This window comes from Camelus bactrianus, chromosome 6 (genome assembly GCF_048773025.1).
Source record: "Camelus bactrianus isolate YW-2024 breed Bactrian camel chromosome 6, ASM4877302v1, whole genome shotgun sequence".
Taxonomy (NCBI): domain Eukaryota; kingdom Metazoa; phylum Chordata; class Mammalia; order Artiodactyla; family Camelidae; genus Camelus; species Camelus bactrianus.
In genome coordinates this window covers 86035188-86055927 of record NC_133544.1, presented here as the reverse complement: position 1 = coordinate 86055927, position 20740 = coordinate 86035188, and the positions used below count along the sequence as shown (strand labels likewise).

Below are 20740 nucleotides of genomic sequence, written 5' to 3'. Positions count from 1 at the left end.
CTGTTTTGTATTTATGTTTTGTTTTGTTTTTAGATTCCACATATGAGCGATCTCATATGGTATTTTTCTTTCTCTTTCTGGCTTACTTCACTTAGAATGACATTCTCCAGGAACATCCAAGTTGCTGCAAATGGCGTTATGTTGTCGGTTTTTATGGCTGAATAGTATTCCATTGTATAAATATACCACATCTTCTTTATCCAGTCATCTGTTGATGGACATTTAGGCTATTTCCATGTCTTGGCTATTATAAATAGTGCTGCTATGAGTATTGGGGTGCAGGTGTCATTTTGAAGTAGGATACTTTCTGGATATATGCCCAGGTGGATTGACATATATTTTTGATACTTGTATATAGGAATAAAACCGAGTTATTAACTTGTGTGCATCTTTGAGACCTTAAATTATAATCACTTTGAACTAGTTAGGTTCCAGAGCAGTTTGTTTTGGGAGAATAATGCTGAACCAACAAATCAAACGTAAACATGAAGTCTAGCATATCAAGAATCTCAGATGTGATACATTCTGTCACATCTGAGACAAATCTGGGACAAGTGGTTGTGTCGCAGTATTCATTGTCATTGTCTTTTAAAGAAATTATAGACCACAAATTCAGTTAAATGGAATTTTTGTCCCTGAATTGAATGAAAAAATGTATCATGCATTTCCTTTTGTTTAAGTTTATTTGAGCTACAAGAGATGTTTCGTAAGTCTACTTGTTTATTTTGACCCTTTAATCGTTTTATATATTTATTAAGCATCCAATGTATTTCCGGTACTTTTGGTAGTCAGTAGGAATAGAATAGCTGAACAAGAGAGGTCTTTGCTATCGTGGAGTTTATGGACTCATGAGAAACAGGTATTTGATTAGGAAAGCCAGGTGTGATAAGTGTTAACAAAGGAATGTTTAAAAGATTGCTATGGGAGCATAGGGGGATGCCATCTTATCTGAAGGTCAGGGAAGGCCACTCTCAGAAAATGGCTTTTAAATGGATCCTGGACGGATGACTAAAGAAGAAGATAGGCAAAGAAGGGGAGGAAATGTGTTCTAGACAGAGGAAACAGCATGTGCAAAGATACTGAGATGAGAAGTGGCATGTTCTTGGAAGTGAAGGAATTTCAGTATGAGTGGTGCTTAAGATGGGAGGGAGAATGGTTTCAAGTTAGGTTATAGATGTAAGCAGGAGCCAGATCTTTGAGAGTTTATGTAAGTCGTGGTGATATTTTTTTACTTAGCCATGGACGATTTTTAATGGTAAGTAACTTATGAGGTTTAAAAAGTCTAGTCTGTGAATGAAGAGTAGTTTGGAAGGGAGTAAGGTAAAATGCATTGAGACTAGTTAGGAAGGAGAGTGAATAGATGTAAGAGCTAATTTGAAGGTAGAATTTATTGGTCCTGGTTAATATGTAGTGAGGTATAAAGAGGAGTCATTTTAAGTTGTAGGTGGAGGAGGGGGTACAAAGGCTGCTGAGTGAAAAGTAGAAAACCTGAGAGCGTGATACTAGATGCCAAGGGAGAAAGTGTTTCAAGGAGAGAAGTGGTCAATTTGCTGCTTTTTTGTTTTTGTCATGCTCAGCATTACCAGTGTTCTAGTCCATGTTACTTCTCCTTCCTTGAGTTTCTCTAGTTTTGTTTGATCTTGGTGATCTAATTACACAGAGTAATCCAGATGTACATACATCACAGTCTGGTTTAAGGGTAAAGAAATAACATTTTTGTTTGAATTTCTAATGATTCATGGTAATAACCAATATATCTTTGGACATTTTGGTTACAAGAGCATAGTGGGCCAATATCTTTGTGGAACCATCCCTGCTAATTCTGTGGTGATTAATTGCAAGGACCCAGTTATCTTTTGAGTATAGCTTGGCTAATTTTTTCCTAAATATATGAAGTACAAACACATTTAATTTGTCCATTGTAAGAATCTTCTGACTAAATACATGACTCCAATTTTTATGTTTCAGTTTCAGCAGTGGCTTACTTGCACTTGTCAAACTGAGTGAGCCTTTCACATTCTTTATCTTGAGAGACTTCAAGGGTCATTTTGTCCAACTTAATGTTGGGTGACATTTTGGAGAAATGGTCATTCGACTTCACCTATATGTATTTAAAATCTCCAAATAGAAGATTTTACCTGTGTTTTCTGTGAGTGTTAAATAATCTGTTTTATTGAAACCTTTGCTGTCTTATGCTGTTTTCTCTCTTCTTGTTTTTAACAAACTACATGATAATAGGATGATGGTGTTACTTTCTTCCTAACTTCTTGTCACTTCATCAACCAGTTATTCATAATTTATCAGCATTAACTCTAGAGTAGAAGTTCTCATCATTGTGTTCTTTTTCTTTTAGAAGATGATATTATCAGCAAGACAAATAAAAAAGCTATCAAACACTTTGCTGTAGCAAACAGCAATACCTCTGCTTCATCAGAAATTTAAATGGGAGGAAGACTCGGGATAAGAAGTGATCCTCAGTCCTCTCTCTATGTGGAAAAGTAACAGGGGCAGGAAAATGTGGATGCAAGTGGAATCCTTGAGGAGCACAGGGAAAAGATGATACATTTTATCTTTTAAAAGGAGAGATTTGAGATGATGAGTTTATGGCAGAAGGGCAAGTCCCCTTCCTTCCCCTCACTCCCCAAAAAGGGAACAAGGAATGTTGTAGTTTGAAGGAATATATTCATGGAGATATTTTGGAGGGCATTTGTCACATAGAGACTTGCTGCTCCGACAAGTCTTCATTAATTCAGTGAAGGTTTTGGAGTCTCTTGTGTGCTAGGTTCTATTCTCTTACCTCATCTCTTGTTCTCTCCCTTCTTTATACCGCTGTAGCCCCAGTGGTTTTTCTCCAACACACAACGCTTGCCTTTGCACTTGTAGTTCCTCTGCCTGAAACCCTTCTGCATCTCTGCTCCATAACAACACAGCTCTTGCTCCTCCACTTCATTCAAGTCCCTGCTTAAATGTCGTCTGTCAGAGAAACCTTTTCTACCACTCTTTTGTGAAATAGCATCTTCTTTCCCTCTCCCACTCTGGCCATTTATCCTGCTTTGTTTTTCATCATAGCACTTATCACTACGAGACCAACTTCCTTCTTTCCCCCCTTTTCTTTCCCTTTCTCTCTGCGCACTAACCGTGTAGGAGCTAGAATGTGGATTGTGGATTGCGTTGTGCATGCCTACGTCCCCAGGCTTAGCGCTGTGCTGGCCCTACTAAGTGCTCAGTAAGTGTTTATGGAGTGAAGGAATAGCATACAGTTACGTTCATGGTTTGGATCACTTTCTTTGGATGTACACTGCCAATTTTATCTTTGAACTCTTTTTTTTTTTCAGCTTTCCTTTTATGGACACATTCTTCTTTTTAACAATACCATTGATTATGCTTCTTAAGTCAGTCTTTTATTTTTGATTTTAGGGAGATGTCCTGTATTTTGCCATCCTGGAGCTCCCTTACTGTATCCTAAGCAGGGGACTGTAGCGTGGTGTGTTGGAAAGGTCATTGGTTGGCTAACTGAGGACTTTGGGTTCAGATTTGAGCTCTGGTTTTATTTGTGTGATCTTGGTCTTCAGCCTTCTCTGGTGTGTGAAATAAGTAAATTTAGGTGATCTTTATGATTTTATACTTTTGATTTACATTAAATATCTGAGTAATTGAAGTCTCACTCAACTCTTAAATATTACTGTTTCAGTGTTTTATATACCGTAATTTTGCTTGCTAATTGTTTAGTTACATAGTTGTATAAGGTGAGAAGGTATTTACGGAAACTTTTTTTCTCTCCAATAGGTAAATTTACTTATTCTGTAATCATGTGTAAGACATGTAGGCATGTGTTCTGTAATCGTGGGCTATGGCAGATTCTTCTCCTGGCTCTCCTCTGTGTGGCAAAGGCGCACTGATGATCTGCTCCTCCTCTTATAAATTTTCTTATTTTGGCTTGAGTTTTAGTTTCACCTTTGTCTTCCTTGGGAACTTGTGAGGAATCTTGTTTATGTATTTTTGCTAATTTGAGAATATCTACCTCAGAGCCATCAGTAAAGCCTGAAACTATGTTTTGCAAACAGTAGAGCCCCCAAAATTTCTGTGGGAGGATGCCTCAGGTGCTGCCCAGCAGGGTGCATGAGGGCTAACTCTGCCCTTTCCTATTCTACCTACCTGTTCTATTTTATCTTTTTTTTTGGATAGTGGCTTCTTTAAGATAATTTTAAAGACGACTTTTTTGTTTCAAAAAGTATACTGGTGGAAGTAAACTAGATATTTGACTCATAGTAATATTTGATAGTAATATTGGCAGCTTGTCTTATAAAAATAATTTGGATGGAGAATCTCTCAAGCATCTTTATTAAAAAGAAGGTGCATGTTAAGAGGAAAGAATACCTAGAGATGTCAGGGATGGCCTTTTAAGTCCAGTTTTATTTCTAGGAATCACTATCCTGGCCTACCATAGACTGGTTCCGTTTAGACACGATAGACCTCATTGGGACGCTGGATTACACTGACATACTTGGCAGCAAGGTTTTTGCTCTCAGGCTTCTTCCCTGTGTTAATGAGGTATTTCATTAGTTGGGGCTTTTTGTCCTAATAAGTCAGTTCAAGATACATACCCTTATCTATTGCTGTTTTCTTCTGAGAATCAGAGCCATGCTGTCTTTAGCCCAAATAGCAATAATATGGGGAAAGGCTCTATATTCTTGTCCTTCTAACTGTTCAAATCTGTAGAATGGTACCTCGTTAGCGTAAAAGGTATATGGCCTTCCAGAAACGTATGGAATCATATCTTACCATAATGTATTTTGTTGTTCTGTAGCAGAGGTGATTCTAGTACCTCTATTATTTGTTTAATTTAGATGTAGAGTGCTTTTCTAAAGCCTGAGAGGGAAAACCAGCTATTATTACCACATAGTACACAATTGCATTTTCATAGCACTGAGGCTGGAGATTTGGAATCTGTTTTGTGTATTTTTTCAGATTATTGTTATTTGTTAACTGATTTTGCCCTTCTATAATTTCACTCTGTTCTTTATAACTTTACTGTTTGCTGCTGATGAAAGCCAAAAAAAAAAAAAATTGTAATAGAATTACTATAATCAGGATGAGAGGCAAAATACTACTGATCTATAGGAACAACATAATGGTTAAATCTAACGCTAGGAAAACATTCCCAGTGCAAATCATGTTCTTTATACAGAGCGTTTTCCTCCTCAAAGGAAATCTAAATTTATCTTTGATGACGGTGTACTATATAATAATAATAATAATAATAATAATAATAATAATAATAATAATAATAATAATAATAATAATAATAATAATAAAAGGAGAACTAAACTTACTGGAAGAAATATAGTAGAAGGGGACAGAGTTTAGCCTTAGTCTTAAAAGTGGCTCAAGCATTAACAACAAGAATTTCTTACAGTGGTGGTATAAAGTAGACTTTTCAGTGAAAGTCAAATAAGGTTATATTTCCATTTCTATGTCTTATTTGCATTTATTCAGATTTTAAAAGGTGACTTGGCCAGCTGATAATATTACATTCAGACTGCTACAACACTCAGCATATATTATTAGCTTGACTGCTTCCATCACGTGCATGAGATCCATTAGTGGCATAGTGGAAAGCAAGATGCAGCAGCCAAATACTAGAGCTTTAGTCCTAATTCTAGACCTGTTACCTAAGTCATACCCTTCAATAAAAATATTCATCACGCCTCCTTTGCAATGTTACTGTGAGGGTGAGATGCAGTAATATGTGTAAAAGTCCTCTGAAACGATAAACCTATATACAGTTAAGAAAAATGGTATAATCTCATCTCATTATCATCACAGTACCACTAGCTCAACCAATTCTCTAGGAGCTTTTACTCCACTAGGAAGGGTATCTCTGGCCACACAATTAGAAGTTTTTTTTTTTTAATTTTTAAACATTTTTGTATTGAGTTATAGTCATTTTACAATGTTGTGTCAAATTCCAGTGTAGAGCACAGTTATTCAATTACACATGATCATACATGTATTTCATTGTCACATTTTTTTCACTGTGAGCTACCACAAGATCTTGTATATATTTCCCTGTGCTATACAGTATAATCTTGTTTATCTATTCTACATTTTGAAATCCCAGTCTGTCCCTTCCCACCCCCTACCCCTTGGCAACCACAAGTTTGTATTCTATGTCTATGAGTCTGTTTCTGTTTTGTATTTATGTGTTTGTTTTTTTTTTTTTGATTCCACATATGAGCGATCTCATATGGTATTTTTCTTTCTCTTTCTGGCTTACTTCACTTAGAATGACATTCTCCAGGAGCATCCATGTTGCTGCAAATGGCGTTATGTTGTCAGTTTTTATGGCTGAATAGTATTCCATCACACAATTTTATTTTTTACCCTTGCTTTGGGAATACGATGATATTTTTAAATTTATTTTTATTATGGTAAAATAACATATAACTTACCATTTTAACCATTGTTAAGTTTAAATGTACAATTGAGTGACATTAGATATATTCACAGTGTTGTGCAACTGTTTCCACTATTCATTTCCAGAGCTTTTTATATCAAACAGAAACTATGTACTCATTAAAAAGTAACTCCCCATTCTGCCCTCCTACCAGCCCTTGGTGACCTCTGTTCTGCCTTCTATCTCTAGGAATTTGCCTATTGTCTGTACCTCATAAGTGGAGTCCTATGATAGGTAGCCTTTTGATCTGGCTTTTTTCACTTAGCTTCGTGTTTTCAAGGTTCATCCATGTTATAGTGTGTATCAGAATTTCATTCCTTTTTAAGGCTGAATAATCCATTTTATGTGTATACCACTCATATATACATTTTAAAATCCATATGTTGATAGGCATTAGGATTATTTCTACCTTTTGGGCTATTAGGGTAATGTTGCTTTAAAAATGTGTACAAGTATCTGAGTCCATGATTTCCATTTCTTTGAGTATATACCTACAAATAGAATTGGCGCATCATATGGTAATTCTATGTTTAACTTTTTGAGGAACCATCAAACTGTTATCCCAGAATACAGTGATTTTTTTAAATTGAAGTATAGTTGATTTACAATGTTGTGCTAGTTTCAGGTGTACAGCATAGTGATTGAGTTTTATATGTGTGTGTGTATATGTGTATTTTTTTTCATATTTTTTCATTGTAGGTAATTACAAGATATTGAATATAGTTCCCCGTGCTATATAGTAGGACCTTGTTGTTTATCTATTTTATATATAGTAGTTTGTATCTGCTAATCCCAAACTCCTAATTTATCCCTCCCCCACCCCCTTTCCCCTTTGGTAATCATAAGTTTGTTTTCTATGTCTGCTGGTCTATTTCAGTTTTGTCAGTAAGTTCATTTGTATCATTTTTTAGATTCCATGTATAAGTGATACATATTTGTTTTTCTCCTTCTGACCTATTTCTCTTAGTATGATAATCTCTAGGTCCATTCATGTTGTGGCAAATGGCATTATTTCTTTTTTTAATGACTGAGTAGTATTCCAGTGTGTGTGTGTGTGTGTGTGTGTGTGTGTTACATCATCTTTATCCAGTCATCTGTTGATGGACGTTTAGGTTGCTTTCATGTCTTGGCTATTGTAAATAATGTTGCTGTGAACATAGGGGTGCATGTGTCTTTTCAAATTAGATATATGCCCAGGAGTGGGATTGCTGGATCACATGATGACTCTAGTTTTAGGTTTTTAAGAAATCTCCATATTATTTTCCATAGTGGTTGCACCAAATTACATCCCATCAACAGTGTAGGAGGGTTCCCTTTTCTTCACATTCTCTAGCGTTTATTGTTTGTGGACTTTTGAATGATGGCTATTCTGACTTGTGTGAGGTGATACCTCATTGTAGTTTTGATTTGTACTTCTCTGATAAATAGTGATATTAAGCATCTTTTCATGTACTTTTTGGCCATCTGTATGTCTTCTTTGCAGAAATGCCTGTTTAGGTCTTCTGCCCATTTTTGATTGGGTGGTTTTTTGTTGTTGTTGTTGTTGTTGTTATTGAGTTATAAGAGTTGTTTGTATATTTTGGAAATTAAGCCCTTGTCAGTTGCATCATTTGCAAATATTTTCTCCCAATCCATAGGTTGTCTTTTCGGTTTGTTGATTGTTTCCTTTGTTGTGCAAAAGGCTTTAAGTTTAGCTAGGTCCCATTTGTTTATTTTGCTTTTTATTTCTTTTGCCTTGGGAGACTGACCTAGGAAAACATTGCTATAATTTATGTCAAAGAAGGTTTTGCCTATGTTCTCTTCTAAGAGGTTTATGGTGTTCTGTCTTATGTTTAAGTCTTTGATCCATTTTGAGTTTATTTATGTATATGGTGTGAGGGAGTGTTCTAACTTCATTGATTTACATGGGGCTATCTGGTTTTCCCAACGACACTTGCTGAAGAGACGGTCTTTTCTCCATTGTATATTCTTGCCTCTTTTGTCAAAGATTAGTTGACTGCAGGTGTGTGGATTATTTTGGGGCTGTCTATTCTGTTCCATTGATCCCTACATCTGTTTTTGTGCCAATACCACAAAACTGTTCTGATTACTGTAGCTTTTTAGTATTGTCTGAAGTCTGGGAGGGTTATGCCTCCAGTTTTGTTCTTTTTCCTCAGTGTTGCTTTGGCAATTCTGGGTCTTTTATGGTTCCCTATAAATTTTAGGATTATTTGTCCTCATTCCAGAATACAGTGATTTTTATAAGGCAGTGTTCACTGTAGTTTTTCTGGCCTGTGGGCCAAAATTTTAAACAATTAAAGAATCAGGTTATGTTTTCATATTGTTTTTTATTCAAGGCTTGTTGAGAAGCTGGGAAGGTAGAAGGTGTTTCTTAACTAATTATTATTATTATTTTATAATGTGTTATCTGACAGGAATATTACAAAGAATTTATAATTCATATAAACATTGTAATATTTATATAATGACATTTAATAAATAAATATTATAACTATATAAATGTTAAAATAACATAAAGATACGAACTATCAAACAGATGGTATGGACTTAAAATTAGGGAACTGGAATCTAATGTCTTAGTTAATGGAATAAATTATGTCCATTTTCTGAGTATTCATTTGTAGTTTATCTGTTTCATAGATTGTGACAGACTTTAATTCAGTCTGTCTTCTTCTTCCATTTATCTGCCTTCCAGGCTCACTGTTGTTCCATTCCCTCTTTGTTGATAAGTGTTTTAGATGCAAATTAGTTTTGATATTAATAAGAGTAGTGCATTTTGAGGATATGCTCTAAATTTGATTTTTTGTTTTATTATCTATACAGCTTCTTGACTTTGTACATGGATAATTGAAAACTGATTTTATATATGGTTTCAATCCAATTTAAATCAATACTGAAAGTAATATTTTGTATATATGAGGTGGTTTACCTGTTAAGTCAGTATCAGGGTTGGAAGGAGCCTGCTCAAGTGTTGTTAAATTCTTTCTGTTGTAACATCCCTCTAGGGTTGCTATCTGCTTACATATAAAACTAACTTTTCTGGTTGGGGATATAGCATAGATTGTTCTTATATTGAACTTAAATGTCTTTCTGAAGCTCTTACTCCCCATGCCTCCATGTTTTTTTGCCACATAGAGTACTAATGCCCTTGCTTATAGTGGTTTTATGGTACAACAGTTTTGCTGAAAAATAAATCCTGAGTGATACATACTCAGTCCTTGGACATTTTTACTGTTTAGTCTGTTTAACAAAGATATTCTTTTAGAGGTAGTATTTATTATAGTAACTTATAAGTATATATAATGATAAATTAATGATTTTTCAAAATAATTGTGATCTCTTAAAAATAATTTATGTATTTATACTTACACATGTGATCAAGAATTTCCTGTCTATTGGTAAAAACAATTTTGTGAGAAGACAGGATGTGCAACAAGAATTCAGGCAGCATTCCTGTTTGTTTAGGATAGTCTGTCATTAACTTTGTCTTTGGAGTTCCCATCTGGAAGATGTGTTTGGCTTTGTTGATTACTTGCTGCAGTAGATTGGAACCTTGAGACTCTAAGGATGCCTTTTCTAGCCTATGGTCCTTGTCACAGCACCTGGGAAGCCCTAGGAGTTTTTTGATGAGAGTTTTAAGCAAGTAGAAAATGAGTGCTGCCTCAGAATAAAAGGTTACCAAGATTGATAGGAAATTAAGGAAAAAAGGATAAAATAGACAATGTTCAAAAAGGCTTATACTTTCTGAAGCTAATGAGTATACCCTGTTGTCTCCTATTCACTTGAAAATGAGTTGATTTTTTTCTTTAGGAACAACTTTATTGAATTATAATTTGCAATAAGTAAAATATAGTTACTTCAAGTGTATAGTTTGAGTTCAGTTTTGACAGATGTATATACTTGTATACCTACCATTCCAGTCAAGGTGTAGAACGTTTTCCATCATAGCAAACAAACATTTCTTCCTTCTCTTTTGCTCTTTGTCTTTCTTCTCTCCAAGCAATCACTGATCTGCTTTCTGTCACTACAGATAGATTTTGCTTATTCTGCAATTACATACGTATGAAATTATACTATGTGGATTCTTTTGTGTCTCATAAAAGTACCTATTTGTAGTAGTTTGATAAGTTTATTAGTGAATAGTTTGCCATTGTTTGAATAAGCCACAGCCCTCTTCTGTCTTTACTTGCTGGTAGACATTTAGGGTATTTGCAGTTTTGGCTGTTAATGAGTAAAGCTGCTTTGGACATTTGTGTCCAGTTCGTGTGGACATGTGTTTTATGTTTTCATTTCTCTTGGAGTAGAATTGTGTGCCATAGAGTTTTTATATGTTTAACTTTATAAAAAACTGCCAATTTTCCAAAGTGACTGCACAGTTTTGTACTTACACCAGCAGTGTGTGAGAGTTCCAATGATTCCATATCCTACTAACATTGGAGGTTGGCCAGTTGAAGACTTTGGTTCAGATTTATTGAGCAGAAATTGTGCTATATGCAGACTTTTATGGCAATTAGAAAAGAGACTTGATACAGTGTTTAGTAATGATAGCCAATTTATTGGTCTTTCCCTTTCCTTTCTAAAGGACAGTTAGAATGAGTGTGATTTCATTAATATCACGGTCCTTTGAGTTTGGATCTCCAAATTTAACTGAGAAAGGTCTAAAAATAATTAGAAGAATTAGATGCCACAGGGAAAAATTAAGGAATTGAAAAGTTGTGTGTATGTGTGTGCACCTGTCTCTATGTGTGTCTGTCCGTGTGTCTGTATGTGTGTAAGAGAACATGCATACTTGCTTCTCTGAGAAGAGATGTTAAGTATCTGAATAGATTCCAGTTTCCTATATATTATCTCATTTGGGTTGTGAAAAGTAGGGGAAATGGCGGAGCTGTGAAATTACTAAGGAGGGAAGACAGGTAGTGGTGAGTAACAGCAACTGGATCAAGAAGCTTGTTTTTATCTCCAAACAACTTAGTTGCTGTTGGAATGATCTTGTTATGTAGGAATCAGCCTGTAAGCATTTATTTTTTAGTATCTCTTTGGTGGTTACTATTTAATTGTATGTAATTAAAAGTTGTATCACAGCTGTTAGGTTGAATTTTAGAGCAGAATTTTTACAAGAAAATCTTGGTCAGTATATTTCCCAAATAGACAAATTACGTAAACAATTCACATTTTGCATATTTTTTTATTTAAAAAATAATTGTTTAAATTTGGATCCTTTTAATTTCATTTTTTCCCCTCTCCCACTCTTTTTGTAGACATTTCAACCTACGAATGAAGAGGGACACTTCCCTTTTCAGTGATGAATTTAAGGTGGAAACATCAAATAATGTACTTGATTATGATACCTCTCATATTTACACTGGACATATTTATGGTAAGTTGGACCTTAAAAGAACTCTTTTCTCTAACTTTTTTTCCTACACAAGGAAATATATATATTTTGAAGTGTAGGCAAATATTTCAGAAAGATGGGACAAATCCTGAGGAGAAACAAGTATATCATGAAGAGTGAGGGTCTTTGAAGAATGAAGTAATTCTTGGGTCTTCCTTTACATATCTGTTTAATATGGAACTGTGCAGTGTCTGGGCTTCTGAAAGGTGTGCAGTTTTGACTCTCATTCCCTCCAAGCTGTTAGATTTTTAAAAATTTTTTAATGATTTATATAATTTTCTAATCTTTCAAGCAAGATGACTTAACTGTACTTTATAAGGAAAGAAGAAAACTCTAAAAGAAAATTGTAAAGATTATCCTGACTGCCAAAGATACTGTGTAAAAGTCATTCATAGGAAAATCGTCCCAGGGCCTTCCTGCCTCAGAATCTATTTGCTTTTTGTTCACAATTCTAACACGTTTCTCTTACTTCAACAGATAAAAAGGTATCAGGGCAGTAAGAGGCACACCTAACCCAGTAGAAAGTTACATTTGACAGCTTAGGTAGTGTGGAAAGAACAGAACAATTCGTGGAACTCATAAAAAAGCTAAAAAATCGAAGTGTTCTGGAGATATTATGGGCAAAATATCATTGTGTTATAACTCTGCATTGATAAATATTCCAGATGATCCTGATTAATTAAGACAAAGTTAACTGAAAGTTAAATTTTATTTCTACATATTACAGATATTTCTTCTCAGAATCCTAACATGAAAAATTAAGTGCTTCAGGAAATGTTATTTTTTAATTATGCTCGATAAATTAGGCATTTCTATACTTAAAATTACTTGTTTGCAGAGTAAGCCTCGTTAATAAATTAAAAGTTTGTTTGTGTTCTTATAATTCTGTAATGGAAAAGGAAAGTGTTTTTCCATAGGTCTAGATTTCTAATGTCAGACTATAGTTTTCTATTATTTTCTTACTCATTTATCTTGCTGGGAAGTAATTTAATAGCCTCTGCCCCTCCTGCTCCTCTCTTTTTTTTGCTCGATGGTAGTCAAGAAGAGTACAAGACTCAGTGAATTTGCAGATAAAAATTATACCATTTAAAATACAAATGTCTTGGGCTCTTTGCTTCAGCCTATGACTAATTTAAAGTCAACTAATACTAATTTATAAATTAGAAATTACAGAAAACCTGAGTTTTGTTTTAATGAGAAGATTTTAAAAGATAAATTAAACTTTTAAAGCCCCTTCTACTTCCCACCTCTTCATATCATTTGATATTAGGTGCTCAGATTTTCTTTGCGACTATATTAAAAACCAATCTACCTTTTTCCTTGTTATTTTCTTTCCTTAAAGAAATATAATTGATAGGACAATATTATGACTCTTTTCCCAGTATCTTAAAAAGGATTGTTCAAATTGCTTCTGAAATATTTGTACTCTTACTTAAAAATGTGTTTATAAAATCTAGAGGTGGTAAAGAAGCCAAAAGGCTCCTGCAGAATATATTAAGTGGGGAAAGGCACTTTCTTATGGCAGTTAGAGCAAAAATTCAAAAAATACTTCAGTGTCTTTATTTTGGAAGTGTGTATTTTATCAGTGGATCTCCTTACTTTTTTCCAAGTTTAAGTTAATTTAATAGTCGTTTATTGAATGACTACTGCATACATGCCAGGCAGTGTATTAGGTGCTAGGAACGTGATTGTCAACAAAACAGATGTTTCATTTTTCATTGTTGTTACTAGTAATTGCATATATTTTAAGTAAGTACTAGTTGTTGTTCACATCTCAAATTAAAGTTGATATATTTCATGTGAAAATTAATTTCCCCAGTAAATTTGTGTTTAGGTTTTTTTCAGAGTATAAGCATGGTTTTTTTAAAGGAGAATGAATTTAACATTCATGTGAAAGTTAAACTTTTAAGAGTTTGTTGCTTTTCCTAATAGGTGAAGAAGGAAGTTTTAGCCATGGGTCTGTTACTGATGGAAGATTTGAAGGATTCATCCAGACTCGTGGTGGCACATTTTATGTTGAGCCAGCAGAGAGATATATTAAAGACCGAACTCTGCCATTTCACTCTGTCATTTATCATGAAGATGATATTAGTAAGTACTTAAGTTTTATGATGTAGCCCTTTGCAAAAAGGCATATAAATAGATAAAACTATGTGGAGACAAATGAAACCTGAGCTATTTTCTTTCCTAAGCTGTTAATCAGGCTAGAAAACAGTTTCACAAGCAAAATCTCAATTGAGTGAATAATAGATCTGTATAATGAGCCAATATCACTGTCACTCTATGCCAGTACTACTTTGTTAATAGGATGTAATCAATTCTACTTGAACTATGAGACAACCAATTCTGATGGAATGGGAAATTCTACATTCTGATATCATCCGATTATTTAATGTTGTAATGTCTTTGTGTGTGTGGCCTACTGAGGTATCATCTTCTTATGTAAATTTCAGTGTAGATATTTGCATAGTATTTATGGAATATTTTAGGTAATTTTGTAATTTCTAAACCCTTTGAGTATTTCTTTTCGGAATCTTGAAATGACTTGACTTCAGCTTGACAATACTCCAGATTTATCATTATAGATTTTGTTCTTTATATGATGGTATTTTTGGGAGAATTCTTTTCCTGTGTTTTAAGAGTAAAAAAAGCTATTTAGATTTCACCTTTTAATTCTACCATTTCTATTTACCCATAGTCATCTAAACATGAGACTGCTTTAGTGAAATGACCCAGAAATACGTATGTCTAATTTATATGCCTCTCAAATACTCATGTTTTAATTTGACTGTAAGAAGACTAATCTCTCAGTTTTTGCCTATTTTCCTTATTTGACAGCTTCCAGGCTTCATTTTCCTTTCTATAGTTAGAAATTTGTTGTCAGTGATTTCATTCTCAGTCCTAGTAATGTACTGGAAAGTTGTAACTTTTGACTTTTTGCTCCATCAGTTCTGACAGTTTCTGTAAGTAAGTCTGTCCAACTGCTTGTCATCTCTGATGCTGTTACTATAGAAAAATAGCATAATTTTTCTAGGTAGGATTTGTTTATGATTTTAGCCACTTGCTAAATCATAAATTCATTAATGCTCCTTGCCCACATTTCCACTCACACATCTTTGCTTCCTTCTCCAGTTTCCTCTCCTGGTGTTTCAGACTCTCTCCAAGCTGAGTCCTCCTTCACAAGTTAGAGTATGAATTCCTGTGTCTTCCTTTCTTTCTGCCAACAGAGTTATCATCTACTTGATTTGTATGTTACTTTGTAATTCTCTTAGTAATTTAATTTAATCTTTTTGCAGGCTTACCTCTCCCCTATCAGGGTGTGTAAGTTCTCCAACTGTAGTTTCTGTTTCTTTTGCTCCTTTAACATTCCAGATACCACTTATCTCTGGAACGGTTTCTTCATTGATACCTAGTAAAGTCTTGAAACATTTTCCTTATAATGTTTTCTCAAAATCAAATAAGACCTCTGGGAAAGGAAGAACAGAAAGGGAGTGATTGACAGATTTTCGACTCATGTTTTCCTTCCCATCAAATTGTAATCAGGCATTTTCTTTTGCTTTATGCTTCCCATTAGTATCCTCTACGTGTTCTGCCTTTTATGATTTCTATTATTGTGTCTTCTCTCTCTTGTTTCATTTCTTCTCTCATCTCCTAGTATGGAGTTTAAGCATATTCTGCTCTTCTTTTCGTACTTTATTTCTTCCTTGTCATGATTGCATTTTCCCACTTTACATCTTATGGTAACTTTCAAATATCTCTCTTTATTTCAACCTTTCTTTTTCCCCGAAGTTGATGAGTTTGCTTGGAGGATGAATGACATTGGCTGCAACTTGGTTTTCTGTTCCTCTTGGCATTTAACTTTACCATTGATTTTAGCTCTTAACTTTCCTTGTCTAAGTATGTGTTCATGGTAAGGAGACCTTTTCATGTTCTATTTATTATATGCCAGTTGTGGTATTAGAGCTTAAAAATAGTAATGTTCAGAGTGATTTTTATTTGTAACTTTCTACAGTTAAATGGAAATATAATGATATGAGGATGAGAAGGAAGGAATTACCTTAAACAGAGGTTTTAATGCCTATAATTACCAGACAATAACTAGACAACTACTTATGAAAAACGATCTGAAAATCGTCAGGTTAACCGTGGTTTATGAAGATAACCACGTGTTAACCTTTTATTTCTGAGTAGTTGCTATATTCTAGATTCTAGACCAAGAGTTGGCATATTTTTTCTGTAAAGGGCCAGGTAATGAATATTTTGGTTTTGTGGGCCATATTAACTACTACAACTAAATTTGGCCATTATATTGCAAAAACAGCCTTGGAAAATGGATGAATGAATGAGTATGGCTATGTTCCAGTAACACTTTAGTTATTGTCACTTCAGTTTCATATAAAATTTCATATAATATTTACATGACACAAAATATTATTTTAATTTTTTTCAACCATTTGAAAATATAGAAACCATCTTTAGCTTTCATACCTAACAAAAGGACTCATTTATCTGCAGGCTGTTGTTTGCCTACCCTGCTTCTAGAGAGTAGATAGATAAGTTTACGTTTTTGAAAAAAATTGAAATATAATTGATATACAGTATTATATTAGCTTCAGGTGTGTAATGTTAATTTAATGTTAAATACATTATGAAATCATTATCACCACTAAGTCTAGTAACACCTGTCACCATTTAAAGTTATTACTGTATTTATTATGGACTATATTCCTTATGCTTTGTATTACCTCCTCATGACTTACTTATTTTACAGCTGGAAATTTGTCCCTCTTAATCTTAAACTTTCATCCAATCCCTTACTCCCTTCCCTCTGGCAACCACCAGTTTGTTCTCTGTATCTGAGTCTGTTTCTGTTTTGTTTGTTCATTAGTTTTGTTTTTTGAGATTTTACATGTAAGTGAAATCACATGCTGTTTTTCTAGGTTAAATTTACTTTTAATTGGCCCTTTAACCTCTCCGTATGTAATACTTGAGGTTCTAATAGCAGTAGTAGTAGTGGTGGTGGTGGTGGTGGTGAAAGTAATTATTGCTATTTAATGTATACCTGGCACTATATAAAGTTCTTTGCTTGCATTATTTTGCTTAATCTTCATAGTAACCCTTTGAGGTATATAGGTGCAAATGTTATCCCCACTTTGTAGATGAGGAAACTAGCAGAAGACTTAACATCATTTGATTGTGGATCTCATGTACTTAACCTTGTGCTTTTCTGCTTCATACCTGGAAGAAAGCTGTAAATTCTCACTGTCATTATTCCAAGAATTTCTGGTTCTTTTCTGGAATTTGTAAGCCTACCTAAAATCACACATTTGCATCTATTGCTTTTTGAGTCAAATTTTTCCTTAACATATTATCAATGGATGTTTTATTTCACAACTAATTAAAAGGAGAGGATGTTCCCTTAATATATATTATTATTTTCATATAATTTGCTTAAATGCCAGTAATTTATTTTTACAATTGAAATACTGCTTGATTGTTTAGATCAATTGTGTATATACTTGAGTGAATTTGGTGTCCGTATATGTGTTATTTTCAGCAGAAGCAAATGACAGGGGAGGCACACCAGCTCGGCTAGCAGTTCTGATAAGAATCTGGCTGCCTTCTTACTAATACGTTTTTGCAGCTCTAGGTGTGAATATATGAAACCACCGTGGAAAGTGATACTACTATTCTGGAGGACCTTAGGGAGTGGCTTCTGAGACTGTACCAGAACACAGAGACAGTTTTAAATATTTAATAACTATATGCTTTGATACCCAGTTAGATGTGAAGGTGATAACTACATGTAGTTATTAGCTTAAAATTCACACTTGTTCAATTCTGTACTTAGGTGGTAAAAAGCACCGTCTCCTAGGACAGAGAAGTGTGAACAGTTATGACAGGGTAAGAATGCTATTTAGTCCTCTGCCCCTTAGTCCAGTTTATTTTAAAGAAACTGGGAAAAAAAAATTGTCCCATAAATTATACTGTTAATCTTACTAATGTGAACAGCTTTTAGGAATGACTGTATGATTGCTTGGAATTGTTAGTTGTAAATAGTGTACTGTTGTACCGTTTTGTGTCCTGCCTTTGAGAGGCACAGTTCTAAGTAGTTTTTCCATGCTGTACTTATAAGGAAATACTTCATCTCTGAATTAAAAGATATTTTAAGTAAATCTATGAAACTGCAGAGTATGAGTGTTTAGGTTTATTTTTTCACCTCATATTTATTTTCCTTTGTGTGGTGTAGGAAGGCCCCAAGAGCTTGACCTTGCCTGTGTCTCCCAGTAGTAGGACACTCCTGCCTCCAGCCTGTGCGCTAGCTGTAACCATACTTAACCACTTTTTTCTCATGCTTCAGGGGGAAGACTCCTTACTTCTTGTTGTAAAAATTGAGACTATTAAACTTTACTTAACTATTTCAAGGTGAAGCCCTCATTTATGTGGAGGCCTCTTCATTTGTGAAACTTCAGGATATTGCTTTTAATAAACCTTGAAAGAATCAATTAGTTTGATACTGTGTTTTTGAAGTTGTGGACATAATGTGTTTTGTTACAGTCACTAAGACTTCTCACTCTTTTTGTGTCACTATTAGTGGGAAGGAGGGACAAAGGACAGAAGGAAAAGAGGGAAGGAAGAATTGAATTGAAAAGTGTTAACAATGACTAGCATTGTTCAAATCCGATTGATAATATTCTTCCAGAAGTAACAGGAAGTTCTGAGGACGGTCTCAAAAAGTTTCTGGCCATGCTTAAGATACAGTCTGGAGCTTGGAAATATGCTTATGCATATCAAGTTGCGATATACTGTGGTGGACACTTGGAAAGATTGAGGAATGGAGTGTTCTGATTTATAATTCAATAGCAGGATTATCTACCCGATTTAACACTGTGACTGGAAGTGCCCATGACTTTAGAATTCCCACAGTATCCACAAGTTTATTGGTTAATCTCTTTACTATATATTTTAATTCACATGCTTTACTAAGTATTGATGTTAAATACTTAATTTTCTTAAATGTAGTGACAATATTTGAAAAAAATATGAAAACTTAGAGGCATTGTTAATTGTTTTTGCTTTTTCTCCCTTGATCAGTCTCTAGGGAAATATAAATTAATTTCTCCAAACAATTCACAGGCACAAAGGAAGAAGAGTTGAGAAGTCCATGAGAAATGGTAGATATTTAAAAAATAATATTTAATTAGAAATGTTAAATATTGGAAACATTTTAAAAAAAAAACAGGTAAAAAGAGACAGTGAGGGGTTTAAGTGTTTTGCAGAATTTGCAGAAAATGTGCCCAGCCCTTTCATACTTTGTCAGAATTTATTTTATTTTATTCACGTAAATAAGACTCGAGTTGAGAACATTTAATTAATTAATTTATTCTGTATATGTATATATTTTTTATTGAAGTACAGTCCACAGTGTTGTGTCAGTTTTGAGAACAATTTAGATCAAGACCTTTTTGATTTGTCACCATATATATAAATTTGCATATATATTTATTTTAAAACATAAATAGAAAATATTTTACCTGCATAAATGATCATTTCAGAAACATAAGATTATTTGAAAATTACAAAACTCTTATATTGTAGAACAGCTTTAAAACTCATCCTAGGAAATAAAATTATATTTGAAAATTTTATTTTTTTTTCTGAAAATTATCACCTCATGATTTTGTTTTGCAGTGTTTGAAGTTTGTTTTTCCAAAGAAATTGAATAAGGAATTCAACTTATTGTACAAACTGAACATTGCATTTAAAGATGCAGTTTTGAATATAGTTCTCAATAAACTGTCAAGTCAAATGTTTGAGAATTTGGAAAAAAGTTTGTAGACATTTGATTTGGTAGTAAGGAATTAATTTGAAAGTTTTAAATTAAGACTTCATAATCATGTGCATTTTAAAAATACAGGTTTTTCCTTTTGGGGGCATTGTTTCTTCATTATGCCTTATCAACAAACTGTTATGGGAAATAGAGCTGTCTGGAGTGGACTAGAAGATTGATGAGTATTGAATTTAATAGAATTCTGTAACTTTACTACTCTTGTAAAAGGCAGTAAAGTTATTTCAAAATCCTAAGTTTAAAAGATGATGGAAACTGAAGCCTAAAGGGTCTTAAACAACTTAAGCTGACCAGATATAGTCATGACAAGGATCCATGTCTCCTGGCTTCTACTCCAGTACTTTATTAGTTAGAAAGTTAGGAGAGACTAGTTTAAAGGTGGTTAAAGTCAATGGATGTAGTAACAGTAAAGACAGTTATTGTAAGGATTAAAAAAAAAAACAAAAAACACCCACTAGGAGAAAGCTAAGGCTTTGTCTTTGGTATCATTATTGATTTGCAGAAGTGTAGCTGTGTTTGCTACTGAAAAATAGAGTAAATTTACATTTTAGGTTCAACTTTTATGAGTGATGAGTTGTAGAAAAACTAGTAGAAATGCCATTTAAGAGTATATGTATGTGTATGTTCTAGGGATAAATGGAGCTAATAAGACTCTGGTTTTTCACATCTCTTATAGTACAATTCAGTGCATGGTGTTTATGCCAGTGACCATGTGAGTGTGCCTGAGGACACTGGTCCGGGACTTGGACCCCCCAAAAGAGCTCTTTCTAAAGAAGCATTGTGATATCTGATTTATTATAAAAATGTTAAATTCTGCTCATGGTTTATAAATTTGGAGATTAAGAGATTAAATAATCTCTATAAGCAACCTTGTTATATTTATATTCAAACATTAGACTAGGAAGTCATTGATGTGGATTTTATTGGTTTCAGCAACTATAGGAAGGAAAAAATTTCCCTCTGTCCTTTTTTGGTTCTTCTAGCTAGTCTAAGAGTTAAATTGACATGAGATAGATGGAGCAAATCAGATTTAACTATG

General features: G+C 33.9%; 1 protein-coding gene across 2 annotated transcripts in view; it reads left to right on the top strand.

Annotated features, from left to right (window-relative positions):
* ADAM10 (ADAM metallopeptidase domain 10) overlaps positions 1–20740 on the top strand; it is a 108219-nt gene that overhangs the window by 32033 nt on the left and 55446 nt on the right. For both annotated transcript variants that reach the window (XM_074366202.1, XM_074366203.1), the window contains exons 3-4: positions 11716–11834; positions 13785–13943. In XM_074366202.1, the coding sequence (XP_074222303.1) occupies positions 11716–11834; positions 13785–13943 (278 nt within the window). The remainder of the gene's footprint in view (positions 1–11715; positions 11835–13784; positions 13944–20740) is intronic.